Genomic DNA, 24,235 nt, shown 5'->3' on the forward strand with positions numbered 1-24,235 from the left:
AATTTAGTAGGTCAGATCTACTGGGGGCTGTGGGATCTGGTCTGACAAAGAAGGGGAAGAGCGGTTTTGGTAGGAGGCTTGCCAGACTGATCAAGGAAGCTTTAAACTAGATGTGTTGGGGGAGGGGGACATCATTCCATCCCAACACACCCAGTCAGTTGCCAGCACCTATAATAAATGCTCGGAGCAATGTAGAGATATTCCAGCCACTCCAGCCAATGAGCTGGCTTCATTCGGAGCTTGGCTCAGATGCCTCTAAACAAACACCCGTAGCATAGGGAACAAACAAGAGTAATTAGAGATGTGTGCACGTCTATGGGGGTATGATATAATAGGCATCACAGAAACATGGTGGGATGGCTCCTATGACTGGAGTGTTGGAACGGAAGGTTACAGGCTCTTTAGAAAAGACAGGCCCAGCAGACGGGGAGGGGGAGTTGCTATTTATGTTAGGGGTAGTCTGGAGAGTATGGAACTCTGTCTGGGGACAGGTGAGCAGTGCGCAGAGAGTTTGTGGGTCAGGGTTAAAAGGAGAACAGCGATGGGAGACGTTACTGTGGGGATCTGTTACAGACCGCCTGATCAAGGAGAACCTGCAGATGAAGCACTCCATAGACAGATAGGAGCAGCCTCACACTCACAGGCCCTTGTCCTCATGGGGGATTTCAACCACTCCAATATCTGTTGGAAGGATGGTACAGCCCGGCACAAACAATCCAGGAGGTTCCTCGATTGTGTGGAAGACACCTTCCTTCTGCAAGTAATAGAGGAGCCAACAAGGAGAGGTGCCATGCTTGAGCTCATGCTCACCAACGGGGAAGGGCTGGTTGGAAATGTGACTCTCCAGGGCCGCCTTGGTTGTAGCGATCATGAGATGGTCGAGTTCGAGGTCCTCAGGGCAGTGAGAAGAGCATGCAGCAAGCTGACTGCCCTGGACTTCAAAAGAGCAGACTTTGGCCTCTTCAGGAACCTGCTTCAGAAGGTTCCATGGGATACAGCCCTAGAGGGCAGAGGGGCCGAAGACTTGGTTGATATTCAAGGATCACCTGCTGAAAGCTCAGGAGTGTTGCATCCCAACCAGAAGGAAGTGCAGCAGGAGGGCCAGGAGACCTCCTTGGATGGATAAGGAGCTGCTGAGGAAAATTCAAATGAAAAAAGAGGCTTATAATAAGTGGAAGCAAGGACAGGTGGCATGGGAAGAGTACAGGGATGTTGTCCGAGAAGCTAGGGACCAGGTTAGGAAAGCTAAGGCTCAGTTAGTATTAAACTTGGCTGGGATGTGAAAGATAACAGGAAGGGATTCTATAGGTCCATTGCAAATAAAAGACAAGACTAGGGACAATGTAGGCCCCCTCAGGAAGCTCTCAGGAGAACTTGCTGCCCTGAATTTGGAGAAGGCTGAGGTTCTTAATGACTTCTTTGCCTCGGTCTTCACTGGCAAATGCTCTGACCAGACCACCCAAGTCTTGGAAGGTAGACGTGGGGACTATGAGAATAAAGACCTTGTGCCCACTGTAGGAGAGGAACTGGTTCGAGACCATCTTAAGAACCTGAACGTGCACAAGTCCATGGGACCTGATGAAATCCATCTGCGGGTCCTGAAGGAGCTGGCAAATGAAGTTGCGAAGCCGCTGGCCATCATATTTGAGAAATCATGGCAGTCAGGTGAAGTTCCCGATGACTGGAAAAAGGGAAATATAACCCCCATTTTCAAGAAGGGGAAAATGGATGACCCGGGGAATTACAGACCAGTCAGTCTCACCTCTGTGCCTGGCAAAATCTTGGAGCAGATTCTCCTGGAGGGCATGCTAAGGCACATGAAAATCAACAAGGTGCTTGATGACAGCCAGCATGGCTTCACTAAGGGGAAATCCTGCCTGACTAATTTGGTGGCCTTCTATGATGGGGCTACAGAACTGATGGACAGGGCTAGAGCAGTTGATGTCGTCTACCTGGACTTGTGTAAAGCGTTCAACACTGTCCCACACGACATCCTTGTCTCTAAATTGGAGAGACATCAATTTGATGGATGGACCACTCGGTGGATAAAGAACTGGCTGGATGGCCGCACACAGAGTTGTGGTCAATGGCTCAATGTCTGGCTGGAGACCAGTAACGAGTGGCGTCCCTCAGGGATCGGTGTTGGGACCGGTCTTGTTTAACATCTTTGTCGGTGACATGGACAGTGGGATTGAGTGCGCCCTCAGCAAGTTTGCCGATGGCACCAAGCTGTGTGGTTCGGTTGATACGCTGGAGGGAAGGAATGCCATCCAGAGGGACCTTGACACACTTGTGAGGTGGGCTGATGCCCCCCTCATGAGGTTTAACCATGCCAAGTGCAAGGTCCTACATCTGGGTCGGAGCAATCCCAGGCACAGCTACAGGTTGGGCAGAGAAGAGACTCAGAGCAGCCCTGCGGAGAAGGACTTGGGCGTGTTGGTTGATGAGAAAATGAACATGAGCCGGCTTCAGTGTGCGCTTGCAGCCCAGAAAGCCAACCGTATCCTGGGCTGCATCAAAAGGAGCTTGACCAGAAGGTCGAAGGAGGTGATCCTGCCCCTCTACTCTGCTCTTGTGAGACCTCACCTGGAGTATTGTGTGCAGTTCTGGTGTCCTCAACATAAAAAAGACATGGAACTGCTGGAACAAGTCCAGAGAAGGGCCTCGAGGATGATCAGGGGATTGGAGTACCTCACGTATGAAGACAGGCTGAGAAAGTTGGGGCTGTTCAGCCTGGAGAAGAGAAGGCTGCATGGAGACCTCATAGCAGGCTTCTAGTATTTGAAGCGGGCTCTAAAGATGCTGGGGAGGGACTCTTCATTAGGGACTGTAGTGATAGGGCAAGGGGTAACGGGTTAAAACTTAAACAGGGGAAGTTTAGATTGGATATAAGAAGGAAATTCTTTCCTGTGAGGGTGGTGAGGCACTGGAATGGGTTGCCCAGGGAGGTTGTGAATGCTCCATCCCTGGCACTGTTCAAGACCAGGTTGGACGAGGCCTTGGGTGACATTGTTTAGTGTGAGGTGTCCCTGCCCACGGCAGGGGGGTTGGAACTAGATGATCTTAAGGTCCTTTCCAACCCTAACTATTCTGTGATTCTATGATGTTAATATTCAGTCTTTGGCTCACAGTGCTATTACTGGCTGTTGATCTTCCGTTTGGTATAAGAAAGTGAGATACTCACCTACTCTCTGATCGTGCTGATGTCTCAAGCTGGATTTGTCCAGTTTTCAGACACAGAGGTCACTGGTGACTTCTGATGGAGACTTCTGAGTAGTTGCTGCTCTGTTCTTACAGATAGTTGAATTTCTCTTAACTCTGCTCAAGCATGTGTTATATGTCTGTATTTATTTGACTCTTCACGTTTAAAAAGAGTGCTTGTGCTTAAAATTAAGTATATATAACTGCATTAATGTCCAGTGTTTACAAATGAAAACTGTAGCTCCCTGTTTGAATTTTTTGAGAAAGTTTATTTTTAAACTTTAAAGAGAACCCTTCTTCTAGGGCACATCAGCTATTTTTGCGTGAAGATTTTACTTTAGAAATTGTGATTGAAATGTTGATATCTGTAGTAGCTACAGTATTTGTCTTGAAGCTGTAAAACATGTCTCTCACTAAGCACTATGGCATCTTATCAAAAAGCTTGTCAGAAGAGACCAGTTTTTCAGTGTGATGCCTGTTGTGTAACCTTCTAGAAACACGCTGTTTTGCCACATCTTAAGACATACATACAGTGCTGTTTGTCTTCACATGTGCAGCACCCTTGAGGTGTCTCAGAATCTGATGTGCTGCAGTCTTGTGAACAGGTCTGACATTTTTGGTCCATCTGGTTAGACTCAGCTCTGTTTCAGGGACTTTGGATACAGGCTGTCTCTCAGCATAGTTCATACAATCTTTCCTGGACACCTCTTTCCTAAAGCTCCTTCCTTGTGAAAAAGGAGTTGCCTGTAACCTGCAAGAATTATTCTGGGTGAAAATTAAAAATGTAACTGAGAAAGATTTTTTTTTTTTTTTTTTTTTTTTTTAGAAACCTACTCACAGCTCTCTAAGGGAAGTCTGGCTATTTTAGAGGCCAGAAGGTTTCTGGAAGAGTTTTTGGTGTTTGAGTGGGGGAAGAAATTACTAAAACCAGTCTTGTTCCAAGAAGGCATTTAGATTTGAGCACATACTTATTTTTTGGGGTGTGCTTATGCTTAAAGTTAAGGACCTATTCATGTACTCTGCTGACTCCAGACATTGGTGCCATACATGAGGGTAACGTAAACTAAGTGGAAAACTTACTGTAAAGTGTCAGATTTATTAGTAAGAGAGTAGAGCTACAAATGCTCAGCACACAAACACTGCTTGTAGCTTGTTGCTCTTGGGTTATGTAAGAGAGTTGAGATAAGGCAAAAAGTTCTTCTAATTCCAATTTTGATATTCCCACTGACCAGTATGTTTTATGCTTTTAGGTTATTTTGCAATAGCTGTGTGAAATATATTGAAAAATATTACTATATAAATAGTTAAAAGTCAGACTGCGGTGGAGAACAGGCATAATTAGCAATTCAAGAGCTGAATGACTGCAGGATAACGTACAGAGCATGTACTATGCCCAGATAAGCTCTAATCTTAATATTGAAAGTTAGAATTACTATAGGACTGATTAAAAATGTCAAACCCAGCAAGCTGCAAGTTTTCCACGATTAAATCTTTTGAAGCTATTTCAGAATTAGAATATTGGGAAAAATATCTGTGGGCAGAAGAGGGCTTTCTCAGTTACTGCTTTGGGTTGATCAAAGGAAATCTGAGCTGCTGTATGAAATCTGCAAGATGTTTGCTTTTTAAATTTAGTTTCAGACCTGAGCTGTGAATTTCTTTCCCTTTTTAGCAAAAAGGCTAAAATGAGGTTGGGTAAATGCTTGTGTGTGTCTTTCTCTCCCTCCTACTACACACGCTCACCCTCCCCTTTGCAGACTGCTCTGCCAGAGCCCCTCCTCTGGCTGGAAGAGGGGAGTTGAAATAGTGAGCTCCTGCTTTGTGAAGGAAATTTTCTTTCACTGCCTTGCTCAGAGGTGCCTTTGAGAGGAAAACTGATGTTTTGTTAACTTCTGGACTGAGGAGGTGATTTCAAAGGCCATGGGGCTGCATGCCATCGTTTTACTCTGTGCTGTGGTCATAGGAGCTTCAGGCAGTAAGTAGAACAAACTTTTTTCTCTGCTAAGATTGATCTCTCTCAATGCAAAATACTTCTGTTGAGAAATGATCTTACTGTCAAAACTTGAAGGTCCTGTAAGTGATGTTACAAGTTGTAGGTTTGCAGTAATTGCTGTAGAAGCTTTGTCTTGCTTTTCAGTGTGGTATAGCAATTCACTGTACTGAGCTCACTGGGTGGTACAGGACAGGTGGGAGGGCACCTTACCTACAGAGGAGTGCAGTTAAATATTGCCTCTTCCTTTGGCATTACTAGGGAAAGCAACAGGAGCAGTGAGACTGTGCCAGTCAGTTCAGTATCTCTCCTGAAAATAACATATTAGTATCATATTCTGAAACTGTGCTCACTTTGGTACTTGGCAGATGAAGGATTCTGAAAAGTGTGATTAGATCATGAAATGTCAATGGTGTGGTCCTTTGTTCCTCTTGTCAACTGAAAAGAGCTAAACACATGCTGTTTCTAAAACCGAAATAAATTAGGGAGGAAAATGTAAAATTTTAAAAGAGCAGAAACTCTGAACTTGGGCACCTTAACGAAGTTAACAAAGTGCCTGATTGTCCAGAGCGCTCAGCCTGTCGCACTGTCTGACTGTGATAAACGCATTCAAAAATTCTGAGCATGGATTTTAGGTATCCACACAGGATCTGACAGAGCTCTTAAATCTGGTCCTGCCGAGTTCAACCTCTTGAAAATCTGATGCTATGGAACAGAGATGAATTTTCCAGGTTTGTCTTACCATATTTATGTTAAGGTTCTTGAATAAGTTGTACTCATTTCTTTATTAAAACCCATTAAATGAACACTGCCATTTCTCACTGTTTGAAAGAATAGCTCTTTTCTTTTGTGATCCACAAGATACTTAGGGATGATTTTTTTTCTGTCCAAGAAAAGAGATTAGTGTATTTCTTTCTCCCCACATGCAGTGTGTTTGGAATTTTAAAGTTAATGCGTATGTTCTATGTATAGATAGGTATATTTATAAAAATTAATAGTCAACTGATAATTCTCATATGTAACATGATCTGGTCTCTTTATGCTAGAAAGTTTGATACTTTTGCAGATAGCCATAGCGCTAGTTTGCTTGAATACCGTGTTATTTTTGTGTGTACTTTATAAAGGTAAAATCTGAATTTTTGTACAGAGAATTAATTCTGCAAAGTAAAAAGGAGCATTTGTTGGGAAGAAAATATGAATGTGGGGATAAGGCCTTTTCAAGAAAAATGTAATTCTGGTCTCCAGAAACTTAAATTTTAACTTGGGAATAAAAGTGCATATAAGCTTGAGCTGAAGAAACAAACCCTTCCTTTTTTTTTGTTCCAAAACCAGTGAATTCACTTCTTTTCTCCTGCCAAAATATGGTTCCAATAAATAATACAAATGTGGATTTTAAATGTTGCAGTTTAACAAGAGCATTTTCTTCAGGCATAGAGCATATATAAAACATCCAGAATCATGGACCAGAATAAAGAGGCTCTTTTAGCTTCTATCTCCAATGGGAGATGAAGGTGAGCAACACAGGGATGTTAGTTACTGCTTAACAGAGAGGTACATTAGCGTATAGACCAGCATAGAGGTTGGGGGCTGTTGTACTGTTGTTGGACTTCCTGTGGAATTTCTTTGTAAGGAATTTATTAATACTGGCAAGTTTAGGACTGAATGGTTCTAGTACTAATTAAATTATGCAATATATGTTTTTTAATAAAGAAGCGTTTCTTTTGCAATGATACAAGTGCTATGTGTTGAAATGCAGCAGGATCACATACTTGATACTGGCTGTTCTCACATATCACTGCAGTGCATATGAGCACCTGGGATCTGACTGATCTTGCCATTATGCACGTTCCTATCAATATCTAGGACTTCAGGTAACTTGCAGAGTTGAGTGCCAGGGAGTGCTGTCAGTACAGGATCAGGCCTTTTTTAATTGGATTAAGACCCCCTTTTTTATATTTGCTTGGTAATCTGTGGTATTGTTGCATTTCCATACCTACCTCAATAAATACACTAAGGCATGTCATTCCTTTATGTATGTGCTCGTGTGGTATAGGCATGTGGAAAGGGGCGAGAGCGAAGTCTTGTTCCTGGATACTCAGTAGCAAAACTCTCATGGGCTTTTGATTTTGAGGGCCGTGCTTTGGTTTCAGTTAATTTCATTGTCATTGAAAAGCAGCAGGTCTGTCCTGAGCCGCACACAAATTTTCAGTGTTTTTCTATTATCTTACTTGTCATTGCAGGCTCCTTGAAGAGTTTAAGTTATGGAGCTTCCTGTTTTGTGGAGTGTATAGGTGAGTAAAACACGACAGTATTCAGGCCTTGTATGTGATAAGGAAGGAGGGATTTGAAAACTCTTCTTCATGAGGGATGTTGTGTTTTTAGAAGAGCAATACTTAAGTCTGAATGATTAGCACTCATGGAAGTAGTGGAGAAGTTCCACTAAGCTTTCCGAGGCCCAGACCTGCTCAAAGTTCACATTCTGTGAGTTCAGAAGCTACTAAGTAGTTCTGGAGCTACTAAACAAGTGCACACTACTAAACAAGTGCAGGACAAACCCCAGCCATGTATGAGTGTCTTTGTTACTAGTACCCAGTGTTGGCTCCTTTCATACTGAAAGAGGCATGAAGAAAGCCTTCTCCTTCAGTAAGTGGGCACAAAACTTACATTCTGGAAAGGAGGAGCAAATGGGTAGACAGGATATTGAACTGACTTGGAAAGGTTTGATTGAACTTCTTGAGATGTAGTTTATGACTTATGGTTCTCATTTGCATTGCCAGCAGGTACTTGAATGTGCAAAGTGGTTTTCAGTGTAACAGCAAAGGGAGCACATGGATATTCTGCCTCCAAGAAGATCTTGCCCTGGCCTCGTAGCTACATACACAGACAGTGTGGCTCAGAGACTCTTAGTTTATTCAACATTACTTCATCTCTGTGTGGTTTTGTCATTGAAAGCGCTTAAGTGTTGCACTGCTTCTGTGAGGCAGAGAAAAAACTATTATAGGAGCCACAGTGGTCACTTTTCCTAGGTGTTGCCCTCTGTATCTGAGGGAAGGGAGCGTATTTCCTTTAACATTTCCCCTCTTCTGCACTTCAGTGGTCCCACTTAGGGTTATACCATGATGCCTTATTTTTTAGGGACCCTGTGTTAAAATCTTGCCCATATGGTGTGAAGGTATTATGACTTATCTTCTCATCCTTTCAAGGTTAATTCTTATCACCTGGTCTGAAAGAGAATATCCTTTTATTAGAGGAATACAGCGACATATGAGGGTGTCTGATGCTATATTTACTAGATGACAGTGTTACCCATGAACACTTGCCAGGTCATTACCAATGTCTTCATATGCATACAAATAATCCTTGTCTTCTCATGCTTTCTCTTGCTCAGCCCAGATCTTACTGGGCAGGCTTTAAAAACCAAAGCTTTTTAAAACCCACAGTTTAGTTCGTCTGCCTACATATAGCTCAGAGCATGGGCATGAAAAGCACTGAATGCATCGGCAGATCTTTTTCATCTTGCTGTTGCAAAGGTCCAGCTTTGCTGCCGAAAGGCATCAAAAGAGCATCATGCCGTAAATGCATTGCATTGTTTTTCTGCTCTTAGAAATTCTTTTCCCATCCCATACAGGAGCTAATTGTAGCATGCATGGTGCTTTTGGAAACCTAATTCTTTCAGTTGTAAGTCCAAGTGGGAAGGGAACGTTCTGAATATCCAGCCCCTTGTTTAGCTGATTTCAGTGTCCAAAAGATTTAAAAGTAGGAAAAAAAAAACGATGGGAGTGGGGGAGCAGGGGGAAGCCTAATAGACTAAAACTCCATTCATTTATTTCCTAGGACACAGTACATCATACTTCCCCAGAAGGGCTAGATACAGCTACAGGTATACAGCAGTCACCAACACATTCTTGCAGGGAAATATTTACAGAAGCGGTGGCATCTCTTTGGAGAGCACAGTGATCATTGAGGTATTGGGGAATTGCCAGCTGGTTTTGAAAGTGAGTATTGTCATAATCGCTTGAGTGATGGGGATGAACTGACGTGGAGCTGTATTGTTTGTTGCAATTACTGACTGCTACATTACAAACTTTTTTTTTTCTTGTAATTAAAAGCAAGTTCAATTCTGGATCTCCTAATTAGAGTTGCAGAATTGCTTTAATGTGATATGGCTTCAAATTAAATATTTGCCAGTTTTGAAAGGGCAGATTAAGTAAATTGATCTTTTATTTCCTAAGTGGCATGGCAGTTTCACTGTTTTGTTACATGAAGGCAGAACTGGAGATGAAGCTAGGCCCTTTGAAAGTAACTTTGTTTATTTTTAAGCACTTTCAGATCTGTGGCAGTAATTTAAATATAGCAGGCGTTTCAAAAAGAACTTGAGAAACTTGGGTGATGTGCTGGATTGGTGCCATTCCTAACCTGGTGTCAAATCCAGTCTTGTAACACTCTGTTGATCTCAACAGGAGATCAGAGCAGTTTCAGATTACAGGCCTTTTCTGGGGTGACCCCTGTGGTAGGCCAGTTTGAGAACCATCGTGGTTTATCAGGGGGAGCATGGAAAATAAACTTCTCCCATCTACTTTGGTTTTCCCCCAGGTTAACAGAAGGGATAATACATAGGTTCTCCAGGGATTGATGTGTGTACTATATACACATACACACGAGGCCAATAAAGAATAGGATAGTTATCCCTGTCCTAACATGGCTATATGGATAAAATTAACTGGTCTGTGGTCCTGTGACTTTACATGAAAAATGAGAATTTGAGTATATTGTCTTCAGATTGAATCACTTTCTTCTGCCTTGAAATATCAGTGGCAAGATTCCCCAGCTTCTAACATGTTATCTTAATATGAAGCGTCCTAAGATGTGCAAGACGGTGTGTAGTTGAATGCTTGTCTTTATAAATAAAAGTAGAAGATATTAAGAAAAAAGAAGTGCTAATAGTTGCAGTCTGTGCTGTTCTTAAAATGGGGCAGATAGCCACCATTTCTAATCTACCCTTTGAGAACAGTTCTTCCTTACCGCAACCAGCCAAACTGGAAGTACGTTAGGAAATTCTGTAATGTACTTAGGTATGCATTTTCTCCTCTGAATTCAGTGAAAGCAAGCTGTGAAAGCTACTGACCACTGAGGAACTTCACCAGGCATAGTCGCAAGAGTCCACTGACGTGGCTAGTCATTTTGCTTCTCATTTGGAGTAGAAAGGACTTATGTCTATCTGCTGTACCCCATAGCGGATGATTGCTTCTGTATTGAAAATGAAAAGGATATAATAGTGCTGTATAAAATGTATTTAATAGTGAGTGAAACTTCTTTGTAGAAGAAATTTCTGGAAACTACCTTGGATAGGCAATCTGAAGATGTGGCTGTTTCAGTTGTGTTGCTTGCCACACTGAATGGTTTTTCATAGTCTGTGACGCTCTGTGTAGATATCCTAATGTGACAAAGTCCACAAGTTCCTATTGACAATGGTATTTGTTGCTCTATAATCTTGATTCCTAGGTGCAAGATGTACAGATTAAGAAAAACCTTGCATCCAGAGAGGAGCCTCTGAAGCAAATGGACAGTCTAAGGTAGAAAAATGTCTAATCTGGTCTAGTTCTTGGATTTTTGAAGCTTTATGGCTTAGCAGCATTTGGTCCAAAAAGGGTTTTTTTAACCTAATTTTGATCCTTTTTTATGTAAAAAGATTTGGTGAGTAAACAATTATAATTTTTCTGGGTACAAGTTATCAAGCCTCTAGCTGGCCAGCAGTGTGTATAAATCATAGAATCATAGAATAGTTAGGGTTGGAAACGACCTTAACATCAACTAATTCCAACCCCCATGCCATGGGCATGAATAGCTCTCCAGTTCTGAACTGCAATTGTTACTTGTACAGGCTGTTGAGTTTTGAAGTACATTTCAGAAGTTCTTGGTTTGGAGGATTCTCATGCTGCAAAACATTGTGGGGTTGGGTGTTTTTTTTTTGTTGTTTTTGGTTTTTTGGTTTTTTTTATTTAAACTGCATTTTTCATCTAATGTAATTTTCTTCCATTTATGTTTCTGGGTTTAGTTGCTCATTCACAACATATGTCAGTGTGTTTTCTTCTGACTTGCAAAGGTATAGACTCTAGTGAAGATGCCTGCGCAAAAAGGTCTCTTCAAACTGTGGAGCTTTGGTATTTTCCCAGAGAGCTGATGGCTCTTGTGTCATCAGAAAAAGGGAGTTCTGTTGTCTGATTAAGCTAACCCTTGTAATCTTCCTCTTTGTCCTATCACTTGGATTCTCAACATTTAAAGACACTGAGAGCTGTGGTAATTGACTCAACTTGAAGGATTGAAAAGAGCAAATTTGGAATAAATGCATTGCTTTTTATATTAATCAGGAAAAGCTTTAGATTCCACAGTGTGGGTAGTGGTATTAGGGTTCAAATCAGAGGAAATGCACATCTGTGAAATTCTTTGCAGGATTTTCACAGATGTAAGAGCAGTTGTGTCTTGTTCTCTGCAGAGAAGCCAATCAGAGGTAGCAAAGAAAGCATCCAGTGAAGCTTGGTTGTTGAAAATAATTATTCAGATGAGTGAACCTTATTAGCATTTGCCTCAGCCTATTGTGAATATACGGTGGTCTAGCTTGTCCTCTAAACATGCATGTAATTTCCACAAATAGTAGCAAAAGCAATCACAGTTGCCTAGGAGTCCAGAAGCCATTATCCCATGTGCACGGCCTCTTCTCCTTGAAAGACTTTATCCAGGTGTTGGTGCATTACATGTTTTTCTCTTACACTGTCTTTGTTCACCAGTTGATTAGATGAGCAGTTAGTTCCACAGTTAGTGTTCATATGAACTCTGTTTCTAGCTATATGGGAGCTGACCTTTGGGCTACTGTAGAATTCTTCCTTTGGATGCCTTGTTTTTCCCCATTTGAAGGGGAAATATATGATTAAAGTACGTTATATTAGGAGTGAAGATCTGTGTTTAAATTACCTTATGCAGAAGTAGAAAAGACTACTCTTAATCTGGGATAGCAAAAGCAATCGGAGTGTACTTACAACAAATAACTTTGGGATAGAGCACCTAGAGAGCAGGAAGATATGGGTTGATTGGAAAGCAGTTGTTCTTGTGTGTGTCACAGCTGAAGAGTAATGATAAAGATTACATGCAGTTGCTTTGCAACTGAGACATGCTTACCAATGCTAAATCATAAAATGGAATTTCTCTCATATTAAACAAGAATCATTGCCATTAAGTATAATTACTTGTAAGGAGTTTGCTTTAAGTGTTACAGTTATGTCAAAGATGCAGTGATTGTCTCGACAGGGTTGGGTTTGTTTTTTTTGTCTGTGTGGGTTTTTAAAGGCTCCTGGTATCGGGGTGAGCTGCTTATTATAAAGAATGGAGGTAGAGAATAAGACAGATCCCTTTTGGAAGAACAGCTCTGTTCAGAAAATCTGAATCTAATGCCATGAACTGACTTGCAGCCACTGTTTGAAGTAAGAAACTAAAAACTGTTTTATTGCAGGGAAGTACTAGAACAGCATCCTCTTCATTTTTCTTTCCATGATGGGAAAGTTATGAAGCTCTGTCCTGTGAGGAGTGAACAGACCTGGGCTCTGAACATAAAGCGAGGCATTCTCAGTGTCCTGCAGACATCACAAGCATCCACTGCTAGTACAGTTGTTGAAGAGGTGAGACCACTGGTAGAGGTCATGTTCTAGGGTGGTTGTTAGCCTTTGGATACGTTAAGTATATTCCCTTTGCAAATAACTAAAGGTTTTTGCCACTCGGTGACTGGTCAGCAACCAGTGGTGGTAGTCTGATGTTTTTTTATAGTGAATGTTAGAAATGATCTACAATTTGCAATCATGTTGAGGGTTGAGGAGCAGTGACATCAGAGCCTTACTTGTTCTCTGGGGAAGATACAGTATTCATTGTTCATAATGATTCATTGTGATTTTTTCATTAATTTTAGGAGGTTTTAAGAGCAGGCTTCTCAAGAGCTCTTCGCAGTTTTTGCATACTGAAGCTCAAATTCTGCTGTGTTACACTGAAGGAATAGTCCAGAGTACCACATTGCTGCCCTTGTGTTGACATGAGTGCAGCTGAGATAGCTCAGTGCCTGCACTACTTCTGTTATGAAGAGCAGTCTCTAGACTGACTTTCAGTGTGATGTGCACCTCCTCATTCTCAGGCTATGGCTACTTATCAGTGCTTAAATGGATGTTACGCAGTCAGGTTTGGGACACCCATATGTACTTCTTTTCTGAGTAGAAATGTTCTTCTGAAGTAATGCTTCCCTGCAAACCAACAGAATCTTAAATGAAAAAAGCTCATGTCTATAAATTATCCAATGCAAGATAACACAGTGAAGTTAAACAAATCCTCAAACCCTGGCTATTATAAAGTCTGACCAAGGTCTTTAACATTATTTGCCTTTCCATGTCTTTTGTGGCAGAGCCAGTGTCCTGCAAGGGAGAACTTAGGTCTCTGTTGTATTGTTATTACAAAAAAGCAATTATTAAAATCAATTGTAATAGGCCATAATTCATGCTTGTATTGTGTGTGTGCAGTATGTGTGATTCAACACTACATTTGTTACTAGGTGGATGTTCTGGGAATATGCCCAACCAAGTATCAGCGGAAAGGTTCTGTTTTTGTCAAGACAAGGGACCTAAACCTCTGCTCGCATCGGTATTCTGGCTTTACTTCTGTGCAATCTGTGGTTCTTCCTCATGTAAGTGTTGGGGAATGACACTGATTCTTCCACAAGGACTTTTAATTTCTCTGAAGAGTCAAAATGTAAATGGAAACATTTTTTGAATAGTAATTTATGCTCAAATTATATTTGTGTGTGCCCAAACATGAATTCCCATCAAAGAAATGATGAATATCATTGCCCCTTTAGTGTCTATTATTCATAGATTTTGTTTTTTATTGCAAATTTGCATTGTAGTTGATGAATATCAGAGTAGAAATGCAAGTTGTTACGTGCCTGGGTCAAACTCTGTCATTAAAATGTATTAGAGTTCTAAACTGAAAGTAGATCATGAAAGAGAAATAGAGAGATGTAGATAGGAAAAATACATTATGCAGAGAAAATTGTGTTTGCAGAAAACTTTGGAAAAGATTGAAGCTTATCTAAAAGCCAGACTTGCAGCTTTCCACTGTCCACAGCAAATACAGTCAATGTTTCTATCTTGTGTCAGTCTTATTAGGTGAATATTACTTGTTTCTTGCATTGTACTAGCTAGTTACAATTTACCAGCCTTTTGCTTTTCTTAGCTCTGCTGACCAAAAACATTTGCTTAACACTGATGCTTTGTGAACTGAATTGGGACCATTTGATGCTGGAAGTTACTAGCAATTGCATTTTAGTGGTGGAGGAACTAGACTGAAAATAATGTATTAACCTTCACAGGGTGGGTGCTGCCAAACGTCTAGGCAAGAGACTGTATGACAGAACTGGAATCCTCTGTGAAATTAGGAGAGAAAGAACTGGGCAGGCTGAAATAGGTCATCAGGACTTTATCTGAAATATCTGTTCTTCACAGTCTGAGCAGAAGATCCTGTCCTCCAAACTGGAGTGTGTTCAGAGCATTAAGGATGGAGTCCTGGCAGAGGCCAAATGTACTGAGTCCAACCTGCTTACGCTGTCCTCACAGAAGAGTGGTGGGGCAAAGACACAGACACAGTCTTCACTGACACTCTTTCAAGTGGAAACAGAAACATTGTATAGAAAAGGTAACATGTTTCTGATAAAATAAATTTACTTCCTAGAAATATCATGGGAGGGTGATCTTACTGAAGTCAGTGGATGCTTCTCTGATGAAAAATGTTAAAGTTGAGCTCTAGATGTTGAGAAACATTTTGGGGTTTGTAGGGTTGGTTTAGTTTGTTCTGTTGTTGTGTTGTGTTGTTTTGTTTTGTTTTTTTTTTTTGTCTGCTTCCAAATAGTGGTTTCTTAAAAGGAAAATCCAAATTTCCAGGACTTCTTCTTTATAGTTATGTGGCATAAGATGACAGAATTCTTCCTCAGGAAGAGGTTAAGAGCTGAGCCATTTATTTTCCTTGGCATCTATATCTCCTGTTGATTTTTTGGGAGGTTGAAGTGTGGAAGGGAGCAAGAGAGGTAATAAAACTGCAAAAGGTGATGAATATGAAGTAGTATGTCCATTGAAAGATGGATATTGATGTAAGGTGACACTTTTTTTCAGGCACCTCTGTCTTGTCTCTCTGTTTCTTTCAGGTCATACTTGTCCTTAGGCCTTTCTTCAGTTCTTAAATTCATCCTGACTGCCGGCATTCATATTCATCCTTTGGCTTTACTGAGACCAGACAGATTTTTACATGTAGAAATAAAGGCTCAGAGAGAAACTTTCTCCTAGCATTTACAGTTAACCTTAATAGGCAGGAACCACTATTTTTCATTATGTCTTTCCAGTGGACTCTGAGGATCTGTATGTGACCAACATGCTCTATGAAAGAGAAGAAACTGAGAGGGAGGTCACTGGCGGGGAAGTGACTGAACTAGTGTGGAAGCTTTGCTTAGCACATAGTACAAGTTTTGAGGTAAGCTTTCACACATAGCCTCCATTTCCTTATCAGGCCCCTTGTGGTCTGAGGGTTCTCCTACACAGGTAAGAAGTGACTAGGAGGACAGCAAGCTGTGAATACTGAAGCCTTCCATTGTTTGGGGCATTTTTTGATGTGGTATTGCAGGAAGATACAATGCTTTGAAGTGTCCTATATAAAAATATATTGTATATACTTTTTTTTCCTATATAAAAATAAACTGAAGAGTCAAAATGTCACATGGCCCTGGAATACTGTGCAAAAGCAATTTTGAACTGTATTCTAAATTAACTGGAAAGAAAATGTTTGTTTTTTTTTTGTTTTGCTCTGGAAAATCAAACAAAAAAAGTGTCTAGTGTGGCTTATCACTGATGCTTAATTGTAAAAACCCTTTTCTACAGCTTTAGTGTGGGATACTACCCTTGGTAGTGTTGTTTTTTCCATGTTTATTTGAGTTCTGCAGACCTGCTGTTGTCTCATCCCCTCCCCTTTGCACATGAAACCCTTGCCTCTGTATGTTGGCTGGTTGGTTCCATGTGTTGCTGATGAATTCTAGAAATGACCACTGTGTTTTCTGGGGATGCTGCTTGGGTCCAGAGATAATCTCTTCTGATCTAAATAATTTTCATGGGTGAATGCTACTAAGATAGGGTGGAATATTCTGGTCATGTGGAACTGACCAGTGGCTTAACTTTTTTTCTGTAATGACCATAATTCTAGATGAGGGTCTGCCTGTCTCCTTAGCTCGCTTAGGTCTTGTGATTTCTCTTGATAACTGACAGCAGCTGGATCAGTTAGAATTTATCACTGCCTTTGCAATGAACACCCCTATCTTCTGTGAAGTTTGGAGGTTATCAAGAACACCTATTATATACAGTGCAGAAGGACCAACAGATGGTGGTACTTCATCATTGCTGGCCCAAGTTGAACTGAGGGCAGTGACCTAAAAGAAAGGGTGCTTCGTATCCTATTATCCTTCAGATGGAGTGATTCTTGCTAGTAGTGAAGTTCCTATATAGAACAAAAAAAAGTCAGTTTTGCAAATAGAAGAGCCTACTTTGCGTTTAAGTCAGTCATGGTCAGGATATTACCAGAAAATACGTATGGTCTAATGGGAAAGACACTGAACTGGTGCCTCCATGAATTTGCCACTGATTAGTTTAGTCAACGCATTCCTGATCTATTCCCTGTCCTCTGATGTTCTTGTCTTGTTAGGTCGTTCGTCATTTCGAGCAAGGTTATTTCATGTGCAACAGGGCTGTGGTTGCTCCTGTAAACCCACTTAGGTACAAGTGATGTTAACAAAAAGCTTCAGATGCACATCACCTTCCTTTTCTAGGTTAAGTCCCATGCAAAAATAAAAAGCTTTGCCTTGTCTGTTCCTCAGGGGGGACACAGATACAGGGAGATGGAGTACAGGCTTTATGGGACTAAAGAAGAGTATAATGCTGGGTTACAGCTCTACAGGCCAGTGATGCCTATTTAGAAATTAAAATACTATGGATATTCACCTTTCTCCTAATGTTAGCTGTGATTAGTAAGCACAAGTAAGTGTTTGTGTAATGTGGTGTGAGACTTAAGGCAAAGGCACAGAGCGGAAGAGGATCATAGTCACAAAAGCTGAAGTGGGCAACTTCAGTGAGCTGTGATAAATCACAACCGTTAGCAGTTACTCCCAACCTATTAAATTGTGATCATCAGACTGACCTGGTATCACAGCTTGACAAAGACCTCAGCACAGGGCTGAGGAGAAAGCAGGTGGCCTTTCTGGGTGGTAGTATATGGAATAGGTTTCTCTGATTTATGAGCATGTCTGCCATCTTCTCTAGGTGCATGCTAGGGAGATTCGGGCTGCAGAGAGCTAACAGAGCCATAAACACAATGGTTCTTGCTAATGTAGAATAAAAGCAGACTCTTTGGGTGGACTAAAGGGATACATACTGCTTGGAAAATGTTGAGAAAAATTAATGACTGTAGTGGACCTGGGAAACTTTCTCTAAATCCTGTTTTCTTTTGAACAATTCTTTGAAAGAGCAGTAGATAATTTTTCCCAGTACCAGTGGGATGTCACTTCTGTCGCCAGAGAGGCCCACTGACTTCATGTGTGGGAAATTTGTTTTGTAAATTAGTAAGATTAGCACAAGTGGCTGCTGTCCGTGACACTGCCTAAACCAGAGGTGAATTATTCATCATATGTGGGTCCCAGCACAGAGTTCAATTGATTGTCAGCCATTTTCACTGTTTCAGTGTGTTCCTTCTGTTTGATGAGACATTTCAAAGGGAATCTTTAGTATCCCTCATTCCAACCGATAAAATGCCCTTTGGGCCAGGAAAAAAGTTGTGGGAATGCCCACATCGTTGCCTGGGAGACAGCTCCACTGTTATGCATGTATAGCTTGTTTGTCCTTTTATTGTTTGCCTCTGAATGAGGTGAGATTATGCATTTCTTTCAGGACATAAACCCAAGAATAAATGGAAGGGCAAATCCTCAACTCCAGGAAAAACGGTGAAGGGATGAGAAAATGGAGGTGGAGACTGTGTTATTTCCAAGGAAGCAAAGTTGTTGTTTAATTTTTTAATGCTATTATGAGACAAGATTGAATTTCAATGTGAATGTAGATTAGCTAATGGACCATTAAGTGAACAAGCTGCATACTGACAAAGAATGGTCAAAGGGATGGGGAGAAGCTTGAAGGAAGCCTGTCACACAGCTTCTATTGGGGCCTGCATTTACCTTTGCGTCTCTGGATTTTAATGCTGTATTGGAAGTTCTGGTGAATGTGGCTGTGTATAATGCCTTACGTGGGCAAGAGTATGTCAGATTCACTCTGCCCAACTCCTGTGTCACAGTCAGACCCAAAAGAGGGCATGGTTTCACCAGCTGTTTTTCTCACAAGTCATTCTAATTGCTAGGTACTACCTAGGTGGGTGTTAGGATGTCTGCATTTCAAACTTGTGGTATAGGAAATATATGACAGAATTTCCCAGGTAAGAAAGATGTTCTGATTATCAAGATGAATTAAGATACTGTAGTTACATGATGATTTTGCTTTTTGAAATTGAGCTCTTCTTTTTCTGTATAATAACTTTACCAGGAGCAGAGGTCTTTGTCTGCTTTGAACTGGAAAGCCTTAGAAGATAATGCTGGGAATGTCCTCTTAGTTCACTTAAACCTGGTCGATAACCAGGCACAATTACATCCTTCCTGAAATTGTGGGTGAAATAAGGTTGACTGACAAAGTAAGACACCAAATAAGAAAGAACCAATGAGGATCAGGAAGAAGGAAAGTTATGCCATGACAGGGAGAGAATAACCACAGCTGTTCAACCAGTAGACTTAAGAGAGAAGAGTATGTCACCTCCATCTGATTTCACACTTGGTCTTCAATTCAAGGAAGTCACTTGTTGTTTATTATATGTATAATTGATAAAAGAAATCAGACAGCTGAAAACCAGAAGTTCCATACCGAAGAGATGGCTATGTAATTCCAAAGAGATATAATAAATTTACAGGAGAGAAGGCCTCACACTTTCATTGAGAACATAAATCAATAGGCAAAACCAAAGATGTACATTTGAACACATTTTCAAAGCAACCTCCCTTACAATTACATCGAGTTATACTTGGCAGCAAATAAAATTTCAAACTTTCGAAGACTGTTTAAATGTATCATAAATAGAAGCACTTTTGTTGGGAAGCATTTCGCTGTTTTACCTTCCCCAATCTAAACTATACCATGTTTATGCTTTCATAGGTTTTGTTTGTTTATATGTTTTTAAACAGAGCTATGGTAAGTCATGCAGATAGAAGGAAAAACAAGCTTCTATGTAGAATAAAACCCAGGCTTCCTTATGTTTCATTTAGTGGTTTGTCCTGGGTTCAGCAGTAGCAGTCATTTTTTTCTCCTTCTTAGTAGCTGATGCAGGGCTGTGTTTTTGACTTTTGGCCTGGGAACAGCGCTGATAACACTGCTGTTTGGTCTGACCAAGGACTTTGTTAGTCTCATGCTCTGCCGGGGAGGAGGGGAAGCCGGGAGGAAGCAGAGACAGGACACCTGACCCAAACTAGCCAAAGAAGTATTCCATACCACAGCACGTCATGCCCAGGATGTAACTAAGAGTTACCTGGAAGGGCTAGTTCACTGCAGGGTTGGACTAGGTATTGGTTGGTGCTCAGTCGGGCTGCATATTATCAGTCGGTGGGTGTATTCTCTTCCCTTGTTATCTCCTTTATCATTATTATTGGTGGTGGTAGCAGTAGTGATTTGTGTTATACCTTAGTTACTAAATTCTTCTTATCTCAACTGGTGAGAGTTACATTCTTTCAAGTGGGGGGAAGAAAAGGGGGGGGAATGAGAGAGTGACTGTGTGATTTATGGCTGACTGGGTTTAAACCACGATATGGTTGGAATGGGAACCAAATTTGCATAGAGTTTGTTGTTATGATACTACAAATGGAGGAATTTGCAATGAGGTTATTGTTTATCTGACAGCTCGATTTCAGTGCAACAGCCCTTCTAACTAGACAGTTCATTCAGAAGTTTTATTATTAGGAAGTAAAACCAGCTGGTTTTCTGCAACATTTTGCACTGAGTTATTAGACAGGAGCTTGTCTGGTCAAAGGAATAAAGCAGAATGAAGTCTACAGTCTAAAATTATATCACCTGGAAATAGATCAGTCTGGCAGTTTTATCTTGAACTGTGCTGTGGTCTTGCACTGATGAGCCACCTGAGCTCAGCCGCAGCTCACATGCAGCTCCTTGTGATAGCATCTGTGATCCTCCTCAGCTCACCTAATCATGCTGCCCAGAGGGTATTTTTAAAATAGACCTTAAAAGTAATGTTGGGATGGGATGGAATACATGTGGATCTAACTAAATTTTAACTATGCAATTATAAATGTTACTGGAATTAATACCTAGGTAGGGCTTTATGTACGAGAATAAATTTCAATTTGGTGAAGAAAGAAGTCCTAAAAACCCAAAAATATAAAGTGTGTTTGCATTGGATCTGACAAGTTATTCCCTCAGCCTGTCTAACAACATGGTAAGAAATTACTCCGTCTTCTTACTGAAAGACGGCTTCTTTTTCCTGAAAATATCTTGGCTGTCTTGAATTAATACCAAATACTGGCACTGAGTTGTTCCAATTTTTCATTGCTTTTGGAAACAGCTCCTGGAAGGTCAGGAAGTCAAACTAAGTCTCTCTCCAGATCTTTGGAAATGTGACTTAGTGGAATTATACTGTATTTGCATGATTTTTACATGACAAAAAATGTTTTCTTTGGAAGCAGAGCGGTAGTCCTGTGCCTAAGCTTTTCACATCTGAAGTGAATAAAGAATTGAAGTTAATCTATATGGCATAGACCATGATTAAAACTTGTACACCATAAAGTTAGGTTAAAATGAACATACAAGCTACTGTTTTTAACATTCTGCTAATTTTTCAAGTAATAAGACCTATCTCCCTTGAACTTTGGATCAGGTCTCAGAGGAACACATCTACTATTTAGCCTTTAAAGTACCGTTTTCCAGAAAGCTTGTACTGAGGCCAAAATAAGAATGTGATTGATAGTGTATGGGCAAAGGAAAATAATCTTAAAAAAAAAGATCCAGTAATATTGTATTTGTTGTTGTGCTCTTGTACAGACTGCAGACCTTTTCATGACTCTTGTGTTTGAGCTTCGACATCTTTCTCTTGAAGCCTTAAAAGCAGTATGGCAAAGATCTTCGTTTAAATGCAGAGACAACTGGTAAGGCCCTGTCAGTAACTGTATTTTAAAAAAAATAGAAAAGATTTTTTTTTGTAAATATTTAAAATGGATGAATGTTTTAAATCCATGCCCAAATGTTGGCTTTGAATTTGCAGCACTGTAAAGGAAGAATATGTATTGCAAATCTTGTTTATGTGACAGAAGGATGTTATTCTCTCCTTACTGAATATATGTTGTGTGCAAAATAGACTTTCTTATCCCATGCTTGTTCCTACAGACAGAATTCTTCTTTCAGAAACAATGTGAAAAGGAAACTTGAGTCACGGGTTAGATGGAAAACAATGCTGCTACTCCATTTGTTGTGAAAAAGCTTACCTAGGTCTGTACCTTCAGTACCATTGGTACACAAGAGGAGACAAATGTTAGGCTGGGAGTACAGATGTGGTGGAGCCACACCTTTCAGTAGCAGCCTGATCTCAGGATGGTTTATACCAATCACTGAACAGCAGCTTTAAAGATCAGGGGCCTCACTCCTCTGCAGTCAGGAGTAGCTCTGATCCAGCAGTTTGAGACTGTCAGAAATACTAATCCAGTATTATTAAAATCTATACAGTTTATTTCTCCCTCTGAAATCAATAGTCTGAAAAGTGTGAACAAAGAAAAAATTTTTTACATGGCTTCACTACAAAATGTCATCAGCCTCTTTGAAGTTAGTTTAATGCCAGGTTTTATGTCTGAAACAGTATCTTAATGTAAAAAGTGCAAATTTTGTTGGCTTTTGTTGATTCTCACCTGTTGACAATTAGTCATGCTAACATTCTTCTATATTAGAAAGTAATCTAACTACCCTTCTTCTTTATGTAATACCTTCAGGCTAATTTTACTCAGGACAAGGTTATTAACTTTAGGAGCTAAAATGAATCCCATGTAGACTACTCTCCTACTTTGATGCAGGTGCTTTTATCCAGTTTAGTTTTAACTGCTTTCTAGTTAATGCAAAAATGTCCATTCACAAGTATTGGAGGTAGGTACAGAATGTTTACAGAGGGACTCTAAAGAGCTGAAATGTGTATTGTCTGTCGTGCTGCTGTAACCTTTCTACTTAAATAAGGTCTAGAAAAACAGAGGAAATAAAAGCTACTCAATTCAGTTTTAGTATTTTAATTTGTTATTGGTGAAATGAAAGAAAAAAACACCTAAATAAAAAATTAGTGCTTTAAGGTACCTCAGTCTTTAGATGTCATACCTGGGATATGTTGTGGCTTCATTTTCAGAGAAGGCAACTGAAAATTTTCTTGAAAGCCTGGCTACCTGCAATTCTTGAAACAACAATACACTTCTTGACATCTTGGCTGAGGCATATATACTTACTATCACTAAACCAAAGGGTAATACTGATTTCTGCAGAATCTGGCATTTGCTAAACCGGTGGACTTGTATTTACTTTGAAATAAGCCCAGTCTCAGAGTGTCTGCTGTACTTTTTTCTTGTGTTACAGGCAGCCACTAATAGATGCTCTCCCATCTTGTGCTACAGAAGCATGTGTTATCCTAATGAAAGAAATCATAGCTTCTGGAGAAGTCGAGGAAGACAAAAAGGAGTATTTCTTCTGGTCTTTGTCATTCATTCCTAAACCCACCTCAGGCATGATTGAATCTCTTGCTGTGAGCGGATATTGTTTTTTCTTTTTTATCATTGGTCTAGCTGGCTTGTAATTTTTGTGCTTTACATTAGTAGTTTTTTTCACAGATTTATCCAAAACTTTACCAAAATGACTAGGTAATTTTGGTGATGAAACTACTGTCTGTTTTAATCTTGATTTCAAAAGAGGATGCAGTCATGTTTGGCGACTGGAGTTTAATTTGCATTTAAGAAAAACGACTTCTGAAAAAAACCCTACCCTGTGGATTCCAGAGACTGGTTTGGGCTAATTGGTTGTGAGGGTCAAAGTCAGGTCAATGTGAGGAGAATGATGCTGTTGCATCTTCTCCCTGCTTTGGATAGAGCTTTATTCTCCAATTTGGTATGTTGCTTTGTATTTAGTACCTGGAGACATTTCAGTCTTTTGTATATGCAGTGCTATTGCAGCTTTTGACATTTTTCCTTAACTAAGTCAATTGTATGGAGAGTTAATACTGGCTCCATTTTTCCATTTATTTTTCCTTTAAAAATCTGTGGTTCTGCTGAGTTTGTACAGGGCAATCTATCATGCTCTTAGAGGCTGAAGTTGGACTTGCTATGTTCCGGGTGGTAAAATCAGAGATAGTCTTGTAGGATAAGCCTTAAGAATATTTTTTAGTTAAGTCAAATGTTATGCCTGCTTGGCTTGTGTTCTAATGAATGGCCATGAACAATCTTGCAGCGTGTATCACAGCTCCTGTGCCCAATCATACAGGTTCTGATCAGGATTACAAATACCAGCTCTCAGTGTTAGCAGGCTTTCCACAGGTTCGCAAATGCTTTTTGAAGTGGTGGAATTTTCAGGCTTGCTTCAGAGGATGCAGAAATGTGGAATTTGCAGATTTATGGGACAGAAAAACTGATTTTCATTCTAAAAATGGGTAAAATACCTGTAACTTTCTGAGCTGTCAGTGCTTTTTGCTTAAATAATGAGGTAGGACTTAGAGAAACTCTGTGCTGGTGAGGGTTTTACTCTTTAGAGGGTCCTGGAAAATGGTTTAGATTTGTTTACTCTATATCCTAAGCACGCAGGGCATGATTTCTTGTGGAAAGAACTGAGGTCTGTATTGTGTTGGCACTAAAATAACCCATGTATTTAC

At 40.4% G+C, this 24,235-nt stretch overlaps 1 protein-coding gene across 1 annotated transcript in view; it reads left to right on the forward strand.

The window, feature by feature from the left end:
• The first annotated feature begins 7,448 nt into the window (after window positions 1-7,448).
• Window positions 7,449-24,235, forward strand: part of LOC133279990 (uncharacterized) — a 94,003-nt gene continuing 77,216 nt past the window's right edge. Inside the window, exons 1-9 of the mRNA XM_061474274.1 lie at window positions 7,449-7,479; window positions 9,023-9,183; window positions 10,691-10,761; window positions 12,693-12,858; window positions 13,773-13,904; window positions 14,722-14,911; window positions 15,612-15,739; window positions 21,391-21,494; window positions 22,954-23,119. Of these exons, the coding sequence (XP_061330258.1) occupies window positions 10,748-10,761; window positions 12,693-12,858; window positions 13,773-13,904; window positions 14,722-14,911; window positions 15,612-15,739; window positions 21,391-21,494; window positions 22,954-23,119 (900 nt within the window). The 5' untranslated portion in view covers window positions 7,449-7,479; window positions 9,023-9,183; window positions 10,691-10,747. The remainder of the gene's footprint in view (window positions 7,480-9,022; window positions 9,184-10,690; window positions 10,762-12,692; window positions 12,859-13,772; window positions 13,905-14,721; window positions 14,912-15,611; window positions 15,740-21,390; window positions 21,495-22,953; window positions 23,120-24,235) is intronic.

The sequence above is a fragment of the Pezoporus flaviventris genome, unplaced genomic scaffold (assembly GCF_033815535.1).
Source record: "Pezoporus flaviventris isolate CSIRO_AGI_PZ_B2104156 unplaced genomic scaffold, CSIRO_AGI_Pfla_v1 ptg000078l, whole genome shotgun sequence".
NCBI classification, from domain to species: domain Eukaryota; kingdom Metazoa; phylum Chordata; class Aves; order Psittaciformes; family Psittacidae; genus Pezoporus; species Pezoporus flaviventris.